This window comes from Dysidea avara, chromosome 2 (genome assembly GCF_963678975.1).
Source record: "Dysidea avara chromosome 2, odDysAvar1.4, whole genome shotgun sequence".
NCBI lineage: Eukaryota > Metazoa > Porifera > Demospongiae > Dictyoceratida > Dysideidae > Dysidea > Dysidea avara.
The window spans coordinates 26,272,425-26,290,914 of record NC_089273.1 but is presented as its reverse complement, the minus strand read 5'-3'; the positions used below and the strand labels follow the sequence as shown (position 1 = coordinate 26,290,914).

Below are 18,490 nucleotides of genomic sequence, written 5' to 3'. Positions count from 1 at the left end.
TCACAAATCTGGTCACATATACGTAGTTTAGTATAATATATTTAAGTAATGGACAGTTTGTACAGCTATCAATCTAATTGTTGTCTGAGGTATGGCCATCAATGTGGCAAAGTTGAAAGCATCAATATCGAGCAGCCACTAAATGTAATCAGAAATTCGCTGGACTTATAATAATGGACAGTTTAATTATTGAAGGCTAATCAAGTTATATAAGTGTAGTCAAATTACAAACATTTGTGTGTTCATATATTATAGCTATTTATTTGTTGTGGATAGCTTTGTTAGTGAGGATACTTGTGTTCATTCCAATGTTAAACAAATGATACTATTACCTGATGTTTGAAATATCCACCATTATGCTGGCATTATAGCACTTCAGCCTATTATGCTTTCATATTTCATGTAGGCCTAGTAATAGTTGTAACCTCATGTCACATTAAACACACACATACAATATTATTTCTAAAATCTGGAGTATTACATTACACATACAAGGTGTTTAAAATATCAGACAAATTAATGGATATAGAAGTAGCCACAACTTTAAAAGAAACATACATTGACTTGAAAGAAAAACCAAACAGTTTTATACCATGATATTGAGATCTTTTATTTTATACCAACTATTAACTTTCAGTAAAAACATTACCATAAAGGTCACCAAGTAAAATGGTCTCATAGCCCAAAATTATATGTGAGAGTGTAAAGTTGGCAAAGAGAGCAATTCAAAAAGATGTAGCTAATGGCCTTGTTATAAGACATGTCATTATGAAATTTAAGACCATGACCTAAGTGAGCTCAAACAAGCTTTCTCAATCATCCTACTAATAACAATGGTCATTCTTGGAATGAGTGAAGGCACTCTGATTAAAGATTCAACATCTCACGTCAATGGAAAAAAGCAAGATATAAAAAAGGGAGATCTCTTAGACTAGTATTCAGCTTCAGACTTACTGTGTATCACTTTCTTGTGTACTACATAAAACTTTGAAACATATGTGACCATATTAAAATCATCTAGATCACCTTAACATTGAAACATACCCTTACATTGCTACACACAAGCACATTACATAATAGCAATTAGAAGCTCTTGTTTCAACAACTATTGCCTACTTATATAATCTATGGTGAGGGATAGCTGTGATGACCTTTTCTTTTTTGCTTATTTTTTGTCCTCAACATACAGCTAGGCTGATTGCAATTCCAGAGTGGAATCTCCCTTTTAAAGTCTGGATCCGCCCCTGATGTATGTAAATACACAAAAGACTGAAATGAATCCATTGTGTGTAGTGCACACAGACACAACAGATGTATATAATTTATGCCCTCACCAATCTATTTATAACTGACTAGCTTGCTACACTGTTCCTCTTAAGAATACTGTGACTGCTCTATTAGAGTATCTCAAGTAAGTTTCAAAAGGGGGGGTTCCATGGAACCTTTTGAACCCCCTGGATCCGCCCTTGTACATGGACAGTATAATTATTAATTAGGGCTTACAGGTGTAGTGAAATAATTACATTAGATTATATATATATTTATGGATGTAAAGTACACATCAATTAATTATTCTACTTATCACCACCAGCTATAACTATTATGAATTCGGCCAACCTTAAGTAACCATTGATGTTTCTGTTTTGACTAAACTGGTCCTTCAATTAATTACTGTCTAATTTTTAATACGAATTAAATAGACAGTAATTTTGGTTAGCTCTATTTTCAGTTGCAGTTATCCATCTCATCAAGTTCTATGCAAATTCACAAAAATGCATACATACCAACAATTATTCTCATCTTCAAAGTGCACTACAGGTAATCATCAAGTAGATGAAATATAATATTCTTATTTATTTAACTTCTAAACTGTGCAATAAACTTCTGTCAACTTGAAAATAGAAACCACTCATACAATTAAAAAAAAAAAACCTATGCTGTAGCAAACAGTGTGTGCATTCACAGTTGCGTGCTGCTATCATTCAGCCATAATTGTGTGTTTATTATAAAACCAGTTAGTTTAATTCAGCAAAAATTGTCCTGCAAGTATCAAGCCGTTGCTTCCACAAATCACATGATGGTAGCTGACCATTTTCCAATATAATGTGTGGTTCTTTCAAATCTCTAACTCTTACCTCTTCCTTGCTAATCAGATAAGCATATCCATTAATGGCAGTGGCACACCAGCGCAAAGCTTTCTCATTATTGCCAATTTCTTTGTAATAGTTTGTTAGAAAATAAGCATAAACAAGTGGATTAGGGTGAAGTTCAGAACGCAAAAATCCGTTGCGAATTCTCCATGCATCTTCAAGCATTTTTATTGCTTCTTTTGTATCACCACGATCGTAATACACTCGAGACCAACTTGCAAGTACTGTTGCAGCCAAAGGATGATATTCTCCAATTGATTCATCAACCAGTTTGTTAGCTTCCTGAAATGTATCCGTTGCTGTTTTGTAGTTTTTCATTGCACAGTGTACACGAGCAAGGTGGCATAAGATCTCTACTTTCTGTAAGATCGCTGGAGCATTTTGGTATCCATTGAAGTTAAGTGCCAGTTGTAATGTGTTTAGGGCTTGAGTACCAAGATATCCTTGATTAGAATCCTCTAAGAAATTATCCATTTGCAACATCCCTTTGGTGGCATACATTGCTGCATATTGTGGATGTAGTTTGAGATGCTTAGCAAGCTCTTCATTTTTCAGTTGCTCTTCATAACGTGTTATAACATCATCTATCTTCTTAAGGCTTTCATTTGTGTATCCAGCATCTCGGAACACTTTAGCAATGTAAGCTTCAATGAAAATGGTCTATGAACAATTATCAACAGTAGATCAAGACAAATGATAGTGTGTCATGCAGCCAAAACAAGCTGATGGTAAAGTGTGTATTTAGCAGAGGAAAAAGAAAATTTTTCACACAAATAATTATCTCAGTAGTACCTGGTAGGCACTAGTGATGTGAGATACATATCAATATATCAGAATAACGCTATACTCTGGCTGTATCGTGATATCAATATCATGCTTGCATATTGATAACTATTTTGATTGTGCAATCTTGGAAATCTGAAGGTCTGGTTTTGTGTAATTTTAAAGTTTAGTTCGGTTGTTTAATAGTTTCCTAGACTCCCTAAGCTTGTTACATAACAATGTAGTGGAATAATAGCTGGTACTTAACCTGGTACTACATTATTGGCCACATAGGCATTTAATTAACTTTATGAAGTTATGCATTTTTGCACTATAACAGTGCAGCTGGGTTGCTTGCCACTTTCCTGAATTGTTTTAAAACTTGTTATATCACAGTGCAATTGAGTATAGCTGGTACTTAGCTATGAAAATTTATAAGCAGCCCACACATCTAATTGCAGTTTTAGAAAGATGTACCATGTCACGCATTGCAGACTACACAGCTATTAGATACAGATATGCTATTGCAGGCATATCACACATCACTAATAGGCACCAGCCTATTATGCTTTAAATTTACTTATTAATAATGCTTAGCAATTGTCTAACATTCTGTATATGTGACCGGGCCTGCGAAAACAGGGCATGTGGGCACAAACTACATCCCATTGCTCTACAGGTCATATCTCTGTACTGGAAAAGTATATTTCCATTCTGTAACTTGCATCATGATGCCACGTAAATGCTTACTAAGAGGTGAAAATTTCAATGCCATAGCATATATGGTACAAAACATTATGAGTGATGAAAATGTGAAGAAGTAGGCAAAAATCATGTGCCCACATGCCCTATTATCGCAGGCCTGGTCACATATTATGCTAGACATCTATGCATAATTAACTAATAAACTTGCACATTCTCAATATTCTATTATATTGTACGATAGTACTGTATAGTAGGGACCACAAAGGAGTAGGCATGGCCCACAAAACAACATCATGCAAAAACCAGCCTCAATTTTTCCCTGATGATGATGAGGCAGTAAAACTAAGTCCAAACAAGCTTTCAGATTGACCCGAAATGCTTTCAACAAGTCACTACAGAATTTTAAAAATTATTTAACAGAATTTTATACTGACTGACTGATGCCTTCAGACAAGGGTAACTTGATAACAGCTAAGGCTACAGGTTTGATTTTGTCACTGTTCCGATGTTACTTCAGCCCGAGAGGTGCATTTTGGCATGCTGCAGTACGTACAATACATTCCTTATGGACCAGTGTCCTCCTTTGTGTCACATTCATCTTTTTTGACAGCAAAAAGTGTCAATTTGGCGATAGCACATGATGGCTTCTCTTTGCAACAGAAATCATCCGTATTTTTCATAGTGGCTGTTTTGATTGCAGAGGTGCTTTACAAACAGTTCTCGATTCATACTGTTGCGTAACGGGTTGAACACAGCTAACAACAAAGCATAATGAATACTTCTTTTCAGACAATAATTGATATAACTGGGGAATGCGGCGCCATTTCAGATGCATATGCATGGGTTCACCAGTGATAATAATAATATTTATAAATCAGTTAACAAACAAGTACACAGAGAAAATTTTCTGTGTACTTGTAAAGATAACTTTCAGGTTATGATCAAAATGTTGTATGACTTTATATGTTCTGTACATACCACAGGAAATACAGTGCTTGCAATATGGATGTACACCTGTCCTATTCGTGTCACATAGGCATTTTTTAGTCTACCTTGTTAGTAATCTAATTTTTAGTTTCTGTTTACCGTATAGTAAAAAACTTTGGTGGTAAAGAAGTATGACGAAACTCCTCTGTTGAAAAATTGTTAGAAAAAAACTTTGCCGATTGAAATAATATTCGCCAAAGTTTTTACTGTACAGTGCATAAGGATATTATGACAAGGTGTCAGCTCATCAGTTAAGTAGTGTAGTAAGTGTATAGGTAGCTAGTGTTGTTGTAGCAGTACTATTTTGTAGCTACTGATCTAACGACGCGCTAGCTAAGGCGTGCTTCGCTATCTCCTGCAATGCCGAGTGACCGAGAGAGCGACTGTATTAACTTTTTCAGTGAAATCCAATAGCAGAGATTATCACGTATATATCAAAGTATTTGGCCAAATTCATCGCGAGACGTTGAACTAGCTGATGTGCTAATTAATGGTAGCCAGGCAGGAAATGCTATCCCAAGGAGTGCTTACAACTGTGGGACACATTCCTAGGAAGATCTCCAAAGTCAGCTCAATCTTTATTACATGGCGGTACAAGCTGACTTTCATCTCAAGTTCTAGTTACTCAATGTGCTCATGTTATCATCTAAAATAATTGGTGAAAAAAACTTTGGCGGATTGAACGCTATTTGCCAAATTCGCCACCAAAGTTTTTCACTGCCAAAGTTTTTTACTATACGGTAGGTAGAGATGTGGGAGGATGGGAGTGCTGTTCAAAATGAAATAACAATAAATATGACAGGATTTTTGGAAAAGCGATCTAAATTACACATTAGAAGTTTTGAGATAAACAGTTTTAAAGAATTCAAGCCAGTATAACTTGCCAAGGATAGCTATCATGCATGTAAAATTTACACAAGAGATGCATCAATTTATTATTTCAGACCACTTCCAGTACTTGTAGTTACTTGTAGAGTTTCCTGCCAAATAATATAGAAAATCTGCACAGTTGTATTAGTGAAGTAGTATCATGTGTGCTCACAAAGGGGCAGAGGGTGGTGGGGTAGGCAAGAGAGATTCAAAATGGAGGAAGACTTTGATTAATGTCCAGACATGAGATTACAGAGCTGTGGTGGCTTCTTAGTGGTTGATATGCAATAAAATCAACCAAAAAAGGTTTGGACCACTCCTTGCCAAACCAGGTCCTTTAGAAGTACAAAAACCACAATTTAAGCTTGCCAAACCACCCAGAAAAGATGTCTTTTAAAACCAGCCTCAAGTAGTCTGAGTAATGCTGAGGATCAAAACTAGCAGTATGTTGTTGTAGATAGCCATTGGTGGTGTTGGTTTGATTTTGCTTCATGTGCGATTTGGATCAATTTTGTAAAATCTGGTCACAAATATATACTTTTACAAAATGTAAACTTTACAAATAATGGAATATTAAATACTAGTAGTAATCACAGCAATAAAATGTATTTTCAGTACAAATCGATTATCTTGCTCCTCCTACTGTCTAGCGCTATAATTCCAAAACTACTCAACATAGAAGGGCAAAACTTAGTTGATCCATTCCTTGAATACTGCAGATAATGCTGAGAAAATAAAAAAAAGGAAGTTTGTGTGAAAAGTTGGGTTTTTGCTGAAATGATCATAATTGCTAACAGTATGTACATGCTAATTACACGCCAGCCATCCTCCTGGTTGAGGTACTGTAAGTTGTTCTTTATTTATACAAGTACACAGAAAAATTTGGAATTTTCAACTAGAGTAGGAACCATAGCACATCAATAAAAAGTATTGAATCAAGCTGGAGTAATGCACGATATTAAATCACAGAAAAACAAAAAGAAGTGTTATATCCCTACTGTGCTCAAGATACCATACTGGAAATGCACAGTAGGGATATAACACTTCTTATTGTTTTACTGTGATTTAATATCATGTACTATTCCAGCTTGTTTCAGTACTTTTTATTGATGTGCTATGGTTCTTATTCTAGTTGAAAATTCCAAATTTTTCTGTGTACTTCTTTGTTAACTTTTTTGTAAACAATTATTATGACTCATAATGACTGGTGAACCCACACATACCATATCTAAAATGGCACCGCGCACCCCAAATAATATTATCATCTAAAAAGTGAAGTATCCATTACGCTCCGTTGTCAGCTATGTTCAATGCGTTACACAGCATTTCGAATCAAGAACTGTTTGAAAGGCACCTCTGCTATCAAAATAGCTACTATGAAAAATACAGACGATTTCCGTTATGAAGGGAAGCCATCATGTGCTACTAGGGTTTAAATGAATAGTGGTTTGCTGTATTCGAATATTAGCTCAGCTCTAACAAAATTAGTCGAATAATTGGTGTAAGGTTTCATTGCAATTCGGTAATTAAGGCGGCCACTACCAAGAAGCCTACAAATAATGACAAACAGCTTTATGGCTTCATATGAATAATTTTACTACAAGAGAGATGCCATAATGCCCTTTTCTGAAGGATTATCACAGCAACACTGTTATAGAAAGCAATTGTAACAAAGCAGAAGTACCTGGAGTAAGCCACAAATCTGTACGAAGTCTTGTGGTTACGGCGATTCACAGTGGAATTAGTACATCTTCACCAAATAATGGCTGCCTAATTCTGTTACTACTCTTCCCTTTATTGCCATAGTCCTTTCCTTTTTGGTACTTTCATTAGCATCGTCTTCCACTTCGTTAATTACTGACAGCTAATCATGTGTCACCATATAAATGATCTTGTACGAATAATCGCTCATTAATTTTATTATTCGGCTACAAAGCAAACAAACATTAATCTGAATATTCGGCTATTCGTTTGAGCCTTACGTACTACTACCAAATTGACACTTTCACTGTCAGCAAAGATGAATGGGACACAAAGGAGGACACTGGTAAGTCCATGAAGTATGCATTGTATGTACTGCGTTATGCCAAAAGGCACCTGTCGGGCCGAAGTGACATCGAACAGTGAAAAAATCAAACCCATAGCCTTAGCTGTTATCGAGTTACGCTTGTCTGAAGGCTACAATTGTCTAAAGGCATTAGTCAGTCAGTCAGTCAGTTACTCAGTCATCGGTAGAAAATTCCGTAAATTTTTTTTTGAAATTCCGTAGCAACTTGTTGAAAGCATTTCGGGTCGATCTGAAAACTTGTTTGGGCTTAGTTTTACCTTACCAATACTGCCTCATTGTTGTCAGGGAAAATCGAGACAGGTTTTTGGGTGATGCTATCCTGTGGGCCACGCCTACTCCTCTGTGGTCCCTACTATACAGTATTATTGTACTGTATGATACAGCTGTATGCTGATATCTTTTTTTACAACAGCAAAGCAGGGTTGAACAAATGTTTGGAAACTTTTGCTCACTACTAAATCACGTAAAGTTTCTGTTACGTAATGAACTCATAGGCTATCATATAACGTGGAACTGAATGGCTATGATACTAATGCACTATCCTTTTATGTCTGTAAATCCTTAATGTTTTTCTATTCTTTCCTACACTTGTTATGAAACCTTTGCATGTATTACATTGTGGTACACAATCATGGAATATAGTTCCTACTATTTACTATAATAATATTAACATACTTGTGGGTAGTCCTCTCCAAAGTGGTTTCTACTGATTTTCAATGCTTTGCATAAAGAGTTGAAACTGTCTGGTAACAAGCACATCCGGTGCTGTGTTTTACCCAGTGACAACAGAGCTTGAGCAAGATCTGTTGTAAATGTAATATTCAACATTAAGACATAAAAAAACATTATAGCACTAGACACTGTAGTTTAATGACTATGCAAGTCCAAGTATAAAGTGTTTATATGTCACAGGATCTACAAAAACCTGATACAAGTGTGCATTTTTTGTAGTTCTGTTTATTAAACATTTACACTTTACTTAGCCAAATGTACCCCTAACGTTTGGAGTCACAGCCCTACAAAGTAGCAACAACAGAAAGATTGATTTGTACAGTAAGTATAAATAAATTACAGGTGCTTACTAAAACGATGTGTAGCTTACGAATAGAATGACATATGGAGTTGAAATTTGCATCATCATGTTTACCATGAATAGGGGAATCAATTAGTTGGTACGGTTTTTATATTTCTTCATTGCATACAAAGGCAAAATTTGTGAAGAAAGATCAATCGCATATGATCACTTCAATGTGACATAAACAAATACCCATAACTTGGGTGTACTGCATCAAAACAATAATTTTACAACTCCTCTTGAGTAGGCAAATAAGATGCTATCCAAGTCTTTATTGTTAATCCCTTCTCTCAATAAGAAAAAGGCATTCAAAACATTTAAGGAGCTTTCTTCAATAACATGCGAATAATTATTTCACCCATTGTATACAATTTTATATTGTAAGTTTAGGCTTGCACGATTGTGTCAGGTTTTTGCAGATCCAGTCACATATATCAAATTCAACTTAAACAGGTACTACATTAACAGTTAGACATGAGGCCATTGTGTTCATCACACAGTACAGTAGTAGGGATCATGAAGAATTACCTGCAGATATGCTAGTAGACATTTAATTCCTTATTTAGTCATGTGGTATAGACTGCAGTTAGGATTAAATGCCCGCTAGTGTATCTGCGGGTGTAGGCAACCTCCTTGTTTCACTACTTTTATGGTTATGAACCCTAATCAAACTTAAAAATTCCAAATATTCCTTCTTACGTTGACTGACTAATTAACTGATGTCTCCAGCTAAGCATAACTCGACAATGGATAGGGGTATGGGCTTAAATTCTTCACTGCTTGACATTGCTTAATCCTGAGAATAATCAGATGTGCCTTTTTGCCACCTGCAGTATGTACAATACACATATCGTGGACTTGCTTTTGTCCTGCTTTGTATTGCAGTTTTACAGTGACAATGCAAGGTGTTGATTCACGATAGCATGATGCAGCTTCCCTGTGGCTGTGCTAGCTAATTGCCTGTATTTTCTGTACCAACTGGATTGGTTGCAGAGATGCTTCTCATACTGTTCTTTGCTTGTACTACTGTGTAACAGGAAAAACATAGCTGAAAACAAATGGCCGCCTACCTTTCCATTGCATAATTGATAGTTGGGAAATGCAATCTGATGCAAAATTACTTTTATGGCATTCCTGGCACCATTCTTGCATGCCGATTTATTGGTCGTAATTATGTTATAAAAAACTAAACAAACAAGTAGAAGTAAAATTAGGAATTTAATGTTAGATTAGGGAACAACCATAACTGAATTACAGACTAAATGTCCACTAGTATATCTGTAGTTATAGGTACTCACTTTTTAGCTATTCTCTTGTTTCAATACTATTTGCTTTGATCCTTAATAATCCAACTTAAAACTCTTAATTTTTCCTTCTACTTGATCATTATGCTTTTCAGCATTGCCCAAAACATCACCAAATGTACTTGCTGGAAAAGCCTATAGTCGTTTCACATTCACCTGAGCCGTTTTCATTGTTACATGGACCAGCTGCTCAAACATTTAGTAGTAGTGTGAAGCCATTTAAATGCTGGAATTATTTATCAAAAAGGAGCTGTAATACAGGCAAGAACAAGTGAGTTTTGAGGCTTTAGAAATACCCATACATTTAGTATAGATGAGGCATGCAAACATGTTTACATTGCACCGAAAAAGTTACCAGAGCTGCGGAAACCCGACATGATGGTGCAAGCCTACATTTTCAGTATAGGCTATTGATTGCAATGCGTAAAATATTTGCGTAAATGAAAAAAAATTCGGTTAATTGTTAGACACTTTTTCTTTATGATGAAAGGGTGTAATGATAAAAACATGGGTACCGTCTCATTCGCCTACTCAAGAGGAATTCGATAATCGTTGTTTCATAGCAGTAGCCTAAACGATACATGAGTTATGGGCGTTTGTGTACATCATGTCAAAGCGGTTGTATATGACCAATTTTTCTTCACTCATGTCGTCTCTGTATGGTGTGAAGAAAGGTGGTAAAAGAAAAAACTCAACATGTAATGGACTCCCCTATTCATGGAGAACACGATGGTGCAAATAGCAACTCTGTACTGCATTGCATGTGTAAGTTATAGTCATTTATGTAAGCACCTGTAATTTATTTTCCCAATACTTGCTGTACAAATCGATCTTTCTGTTGCTGGTACTTTGTAGGGCTGTAACTCCAAAAGTTGGTGGCATACAAGGCTAACTCTTGGTCAGAGCATGCACTCGGCTAAGTATATTATAAATATTCATTAGTAAAGAATTTGAAAAATGCACTATTATGTCAGGTTTTTGCAGATCCGGTCACAAAAATAGTTGTTCTGATACAAAACCATTGGGAGTAAATACATGCTCACTTCATTAAGATTACTGTATTTGGCAGAAGTTCAGGTGAACATGAACTGACCACCACCTTGTTTTCGTAAAATAATAATGTAATTTTTTTGAAATCAAGACACAAGGTAGTGTGTCGTGCCGTCCAAGAAGCCGGCGCGCAACACCCGTGAGTATATTAACAGGAAGAAAGAAAAGGCAATTTTCGCACCTCCGTAGCTCTGTGCTGCCTTGATGAAACTAGCCGATTTTTGCTGTGGACATGCCCTCCAACTTCAGCACTCCACATTCCAATTATTAGCGAAATCGCTTCAAGCGTTCCCGAGATATGTGACTTCAAAAATTGGCTTAGTTTCTTAGTTTTTTCTTTTTCCTCTTCTTATTTTTCTTCCTCTTGTTGCACACTTACAAAAACTGCTATAAAACGCGAACGTCATATCCGATTTCCTTGAAATTTAGCACACAGAAGTGGGGTATAAAGGCGCATCTCGGTACCAACTTTGGCTGGAATACGATAAACAGGCAAAGAGTTATGAGCAATTATTCACGAAAAATAACACCAATATGTTGTCACGCCTACAGGGTAAACCGCGTATGGGAAGAAGCTGAAAATCGGTGGGTGCATAGGTTAACTATTGAACCTCAAACCTTTTGTGGTTTGAAAGAAATCGAGCTATAAACCAGGAAGATACAACAAAAAAACCAACAGTGTGTAACAATTATGCAATCAAGATTAGCTAATAAAAAACGACTACTTGTCACGCCTACCAGAAAAAACGCTTGGGGTAATGCTTTGAAAATCACTATACAGATGGAGTAATCATCTTAGAAAGGCTCTTTAATGGTGTAGAAGAATTAGACTTAAAGCCACGGAGTTATAACACGAAATCCAACTTGGTGTAGCAAGTGCAAGATCGAGATACTCTAATAGAGCAGTCACCCTAATAGAGCAGTCACCCTGAAGAGAATTCAAGAGATCAGTTAGAAACACGTAGCCTGTATAGAGATCATCTAGAAACAAGTCACCCTGTAGAGGGATCAGCTAGAAAAATTCACCCTGTAGAAAGATCAGCTAGAAGAAGTTACCTTGTAGGGAGTTCAACTATGAAAGACATAGTTCAGCTAGAAGAAATCACCTTGTAGAGTTCAGATACAAACAAATCTCCCTGTAGAGAGATCAGCTAGAAGAAGTTTCCTCAGCTACAAACAAATCACCCTGTAGAAAGATCAGCTAGAAGAAGTTACCTTGTAGAAAGTTCAGTTACAAAGAAACCACCATGTAGAGAATTCAGCTACAAACTAGTGACCTTGTAGAGACATCAGCTAGTAGAAGTTACCTTGTAGAGAGTTCAGCTACAAACAATTCACCCTGTAGAAAGATCAGCTAGAAGAAGTTACTTTGTAGAGAGTTCAGTTACAAAGAAACCACCATGTAGAGAATTCAGCTACATACTAGTGGCCCTGTAGAGACATCAGCTAGAAGAAGTTACCTTGTAGATAGTTCAGCTACAAACAAATCACCCTGTAGAAAGATCAGTTAGAAGAAGTTACTTTGTAGAGAGTTCAGCTACAGAGAAACCATTCTGTAAAGAGCTCAGCTGCAAACAAATCACCTATACAGAATTCAGCTACAAACAAATCACCCTGTAGAGAGATCAGCTTGAAGAAGTTACCTTGTAGATAGTTCAGCTACAAAAAAATCTCCCTGTAGAGAGATCAGCTAGAAGAAGTCACCTTGTAGAGCATTCAGCTACAAAGAAACCACCATGTATAGAGTTCAGCTGCAAACAAACCACCCTGTAGAGAGTTCAGCTAGAAACAATTTACTCTGTAGAAAGATCAGCTAGAAACAGTGATCCTGTAGAGAGATCAGCTAAAAGAAGTTACCTCATAGAGAGTTCAGCTGCAAACAAATCACCCTGTAGAAAGATCAGCTAGAAAAAGTTACCTTGTAGATAGTTCGGCTACAAACAAATCACCCTGTAGAGAGATCAGCTAGAAGAAGTTACCTTGTAGATCATTCAGCTACAAACAATTCACCCTGTAGAGAGAGCAGCTAGAAGAAGTCACGTTGTGGAGTGTTCAGTTACAAAGAAACCACCATGTAGAGTTCTGTAATAAATATATGTATTATATATATATATAATTTGTACATTTATTGATAAAATCAGAAATATTTAAAGTATTCATCTGCTTCATCTTTTCTTCTTCCTGTAGAAAAGAAAAAAAATAGGTTTAAAAAGCCCCATTGGGGTATACAAATACAAAAAGAAGTGAAATCTAATCCAAAACAGCCAAGCTGTAAAAAAAGTGTGCGGCCCTCAAAAAGGCTATGGTGAACAAAGATGTGAAATCCAAGGTGGCGGCCAAGAAATGGCTGTGATGGTAGGTTAATGGTAAAAATTTTAATAACGACAATTCAGGTGAATTTTGTGCCAAGACCAAGCGGCACAGTAATTCACCTGAATTGTCGTTATTAAAATTTTTACCATTAACCTACCATCACAGCCATTTCTTGGCCGCCACCTTGGATTTCACATCTTTCTTCTTTCATGCCTTTTGACATCTAACTTTGTTAATTGGTTCTCAGACTGATTTTCCTGCATTAATAAGTAGATTTGTAGATGTTCATTTGACTTTAACTGTAATATTTCTCCATTTATATCTTCACTATTACTTTGTAAGTTTTCTTTCTCAGATCGCATTAGTGAAAATTGAGTTTCTGCATTAATGTTTTGTGAAAATATTAGAATGAATGTGGAAATAAGAATGTAGAATGTGGAAATATTAGAATGTGGAAATATTAGAATGTGGAAATATAAGCCTATACTGCATGTTGCTGGAGACCAAGTCACCACTGGGTCTGGGATTTTTTCTGCATTCTTCAACATTTTAGTTACATGTTTCTGACTCCCCTTTAGCCTTCTCACAGGTCCCTAGTGGGATAGCATTTAATAATAATAATTTGAAGACCTCCTTATGGTTATGTACATAAACTTGAGGGTGTACAATGATGTGCAATAAAACTTGTACCATCTTTTATAAAGTTTTCATACATATGTAGCTCCACTGCATCTACCACATAATATTATATATTATGTAACTGTTCTTAATTAAAGAACCCTTGCTATTTGATGAATAATAAGTTACTCTTTGGGGTTGTAATCCTCAAACACAAAGTACCTTATTATTAGATAAATTATACAGGGATTACGCTGCACAAACTAATTGCATTAACATTTACATTATTATTTATTATTAAATGCTAACCCACTAGGGACCTGTGAGAAGGCTAAAGCCTGTGAATACAGGGAGTCTTTAAACATGTAACTGAAACGTTGAAGAATGCAGAGAATAAATCCCAGACCCAGCGGTGACTTGATCCCCCGCAATATGCAGTCTAGACATGTGCCAGAGGGGCCACAACAGCTGGGATCTGTGATCTTCTCTGTGTTCAACCTCTACTTAATCATGTAACACTTTCACACCTCAGATCAAAGCAGCCGTCCAGGCTACATCTGGACAGTGATTATATAGACATTAAGGCCAAAATCGATTGTGGATATCGATTAATGCTCATGTGATTAGTATGCACAACTTGGATTTTGCCATGAAAACCACTCATATGGAGAACATTTAATATTCCTTGCTATCTTACAAGTTGAAAAAGTTGAACTAAGGTGAGAACTAGTGCTATAGCTTATTCACCAATCATTTCCACACATTCTAAATATGGACCATGCCCGATCAAGAAATTACTACTCTACACAAAGTAACCACTCTAAAAGCAAGCATAGCTATTTAGGCCTTTAGTAAACTCTGTCATTATTCCATATTAAACGATTCAGTAGCACTGATTAAAACATTAAACCATTAAGCTTGCATAACCAAATTCTTTGTGATATGTCTAGGATTTGTCTCGTAACCAAACAGAACCAGAACGTAGTAGCTGCTGACCAACAATTGAAATTTTTAGCATGGATGTACATATAATAGATCCAGCGGTTGCACTTGTATTGGCTTGAGTGATTGATCACCCTGCATGTGCAGGCTATCAGCCTGATGTGGATGGAAAGTGTTACATAATTAATTAGCTGTAACACAGGGCATTCAGGCTTTGTCTGAAATGTATGCTCTCTGCCTTTGAGTCTGCAGCCCTCAGGCATACATTTTAGGCAAAGCTCGCATGTCCATGTTACAACATTAGTCTGGATAGTTGTATAGGCCTTGGATTCACAATTATCATTCAACACTTGTTCAGATGTAATAAAATTGATATATTACTATAAAAAGATATGTAACTGCTATTCAGGCACCCTAAAGTGGTCCCACAGCTGTGGATATAGCTATTTTGTTCAGAGTTTAATGTAAAATTAATTCAATCCCAGTGTGTGGGAGTGTCAAAGTGCTGCGCTGGGTTATACCTACCATACAGCTAGACAGAGCGGCACTGCTACCATATAATATATTAGTCATAACAGCCAGTGATAACTAACTTATCACCCTGTTGCGGAGCCACTCAATCTTGTCCGTGACATCATAATAACCGCGAATGATACTACTTACCAATGGAACAAAGAGCCAAATAAGGAAATATTGATACAAAACACACCAGTACACCACTTAAACCTGCTAAATCTTGCAAGAAAACTGTTAATCTTTTACACAGTAACTCTACAAGATACCAATACAATGTAGTGTAACAAATGTCAAGAACAGTCTGTGCCGATTTTTGCTCCAGCAATCAGTCCCAACACAGGGCCACGGAGAGGATTTAGGGGCTCAGGGTAAATTTAGAATGTGGGGCCCTTATAAACCATAACAATTCAATGAAGAAAAACAGATGCAAGGACATTACAAGCACAAGCTTAGCTAAGAGGCCACTAGACTACAACTAAAAGCAACTAGCTACTAACTGATAAGCTTATCAAATATTAATAGTTTTAGCATGCAAACCAAGCTAGCGGGCATGCCCCCCAGGAAACTTGAGCAACTTTACTAGAGCAGGCTTAGCTAGGGTATCTGGGGGGGCATGCCCCCTTCCCCACATCCCCTAGGAAAATTTTGAAACTTTGACTCTCTGAGATTGAATATGAGAGCAATTTTACAAGAACAAGCTTAGCTAACTAGTTACTAGACTACACGCTACTAACTGATAAGCTTATTGACAGTTTTAGCATGCAATAACTTAGGGGGTCTGTGAAAATTAGACTCTCCGAGATTGAATATAAGTGATTTTAAAAGAACAAGCTGACTACAACTAAAGGTAAACTGCTAGCTACTAACTGATACACTTATTGACAGATGCGAAGCATACCAAGCCAGGAGTCTGGGGGGATACCCCCAGGAAATTTGAAAATTAGACTCACTGAGATTAAATATGAGAGTGATTTTAAATAATTTATTGGATTGTTGTATTAGGGGAATTGCTATCTGTGCTAGGGAATCTTAAGTTCGAACTTAACAGCAAGCTTTCTGCCAACCTAGTAAATTTTGTACCCTAAGCCACGTTGATTTTTTTTAACAGTTACTATGACTAAATATTTTTTGCTATAATACGGTGACTGTTCTATTAGAGTATCTCGATCTTATGTAGAAGATACACTGTCTATATAGATGCCTTATAAGATATATTATGAGTAACAATTTACTGCCACTGCTGCACTGGATTGCTAAGGATCTCATTGAGCAGAGCTTGGATGGTATCTCTTATACTGAGGCTTCCTATGTATCTTCAAGTCTACAGGGAAGATTTACACTGTTGTAACTTCATTTTATTGTAGCTATATATGTGTGGATAGGTAGCTATGGGGCAGCAGCTACTACTGTATGAGGCCCCTGAAGGCCCCCTTGGAGTCCCTTACAAAGTGGGGCCCAGGGCAAAATGTACCAGTTGCCCCCCTCCCCTCCTGTTGGCAGCCCTGTCCCAATGGTCACCATGGTGTAGAACTAATTTCTTTCGATAACCTCTAGCTTCATTGTTCTATCTCGGACTATGGTAGCCACTTGTTGGTCTTTTTTTTCTGTTGTACAGATGCAACACCACCATACCAACTTCTGATGAAGGTGAATCGTACCTAGAACTGCTACTTCATAATATCACTCTTCGCTACAGCTTATAGGCAGTATGCAGGGTCTCTCTTGTAGCTACAAAGTTGAATCTCCCCACAATTCAGACGAAATCTTGAGCACAGTGACAGGAACTCAAACCAGAACATAATTTACTATCTGTAAACTCCTGCACACTCCTGTGCACTGGGATATACAATAGTTATATCCCATATACTTGGATGATATCATTGTTATTACACTTGTCCTTGGCTCCACATAGGACTTGTGTAATAATAATATCAAACTCGTAACAGGATATAACTATAACATATCAGGTATTTATATTAGTACTGTAACCACTTTCACATTGTAACTAGTATTGGGTGATGTTGAAAGTTTTACAGCATCATGATAAATAATGTAATGGTTCCTTAACCCTTTCACCGCTTCAGCCAGATTTATCCAGTTTGACACTATAAAAGGTGCTTCGAGTACAATTCTAATGTGCTACCACTTCAATCTACCATGTGTTTTATAGTACAATGCACTTACCCTGAAACGCGCACGTCCACAGGGAACCAGATCCTTCACTCACTATTGAGGGGTTTGTTATGTAATACCGCAAAGTTTTTCTTGTTAGAAAAGATGACTGTCATGCATCCTCCAGTTTATAATCCCGATTTGAAGTCAACTGAATTGTTAATGATAGGCTAAGACAGCCAAGGATCAGCGACAGCTGTTTTTCAGAAGTGTGGTGTGATTCGCTTGTGTGCATTTACGCATGCGTGATACAAGATTTGGGATAAATCTCGAAGAAACCAGCCGAAGAAACAATCACTAAGTAAGAAGACTGTTTAGAATGGACTGTAATACTTACCCTGTAACAACTTTATTTGTAACTAACTACTTATTTAATCTGCTTTTACTGTATTTTTCAGTTTTGTTGTGTTGTAATTACTTCGCGGTTTTATTTACGTAAACAAAAACAACCTAGTCGAGGTCCAGGGTCTATAGCGATTACTTGGAGGTATGGTAACTAAGTACTACAGGGTACAGTTAAGCTTGTATAGCACAATTTGTAGCAGATATATGGTCCCCCAGAAAATTCAGCGGTGAAAGGGAAAAATGATTAATTATGGAAATTCAATCATGCAGCTATTTTATTTAATGCAGTTGTTCTGTTGTACCATACTTATAGACTATTACCTGTGCCTTTATAAATCACTAGTATAGGCACAATAGTGCACAATATTGATATCACAATGGCAATAATCTCATTGATTCACTGAGGTTGTGACAATACAAGTATTATCTCATTCCCATATTGGTGTTACAATATGATTTAAGGTACCACTCAGCCCCATTTTGCTTTTAAAAATGTTGTTTCATATTAGCAGCGAAGTCATGACAAATATGATAAGTAAAACAATAATAATTATTATCAGTAGCTATCATAAAGTATGGTAGCATAGTATTGCAACATTGTAGAGATCATGGA

The 18,490-nt window shown here is 36.6% G+C and overlaps 1 protein-coding gene across 1 annotated transcript in view; it reads right to left on the bottom strand.

Moving 5' to 3' along the window:
- Positions 1–1,735: 1,735 nt before the first annotated feature.
- Positions 1,736–18,490, bottom strand: part of LOC136246972 (uncharacterized) — a 100,865-nt gene continuing 84,110 nt past the window's right edge. The window contains exons 11-12 of the mRNA XM_066038570.1: positions 8,218–8,345; positions 1,736–2,810 (exon numbers count right to left, since the gene is read on the bottom strand). Of these exons, the coding sequence (XP_065894642.1) occupies positions 2,016–2,810; positions 8,218–8,345 (923 nt within the window). The 3' untranslated portion in view covers positions 1,736–2,015. The remainder of the gene's footprint in view (positions 2,811–8,217; positions 8,346–18,490) is intronic.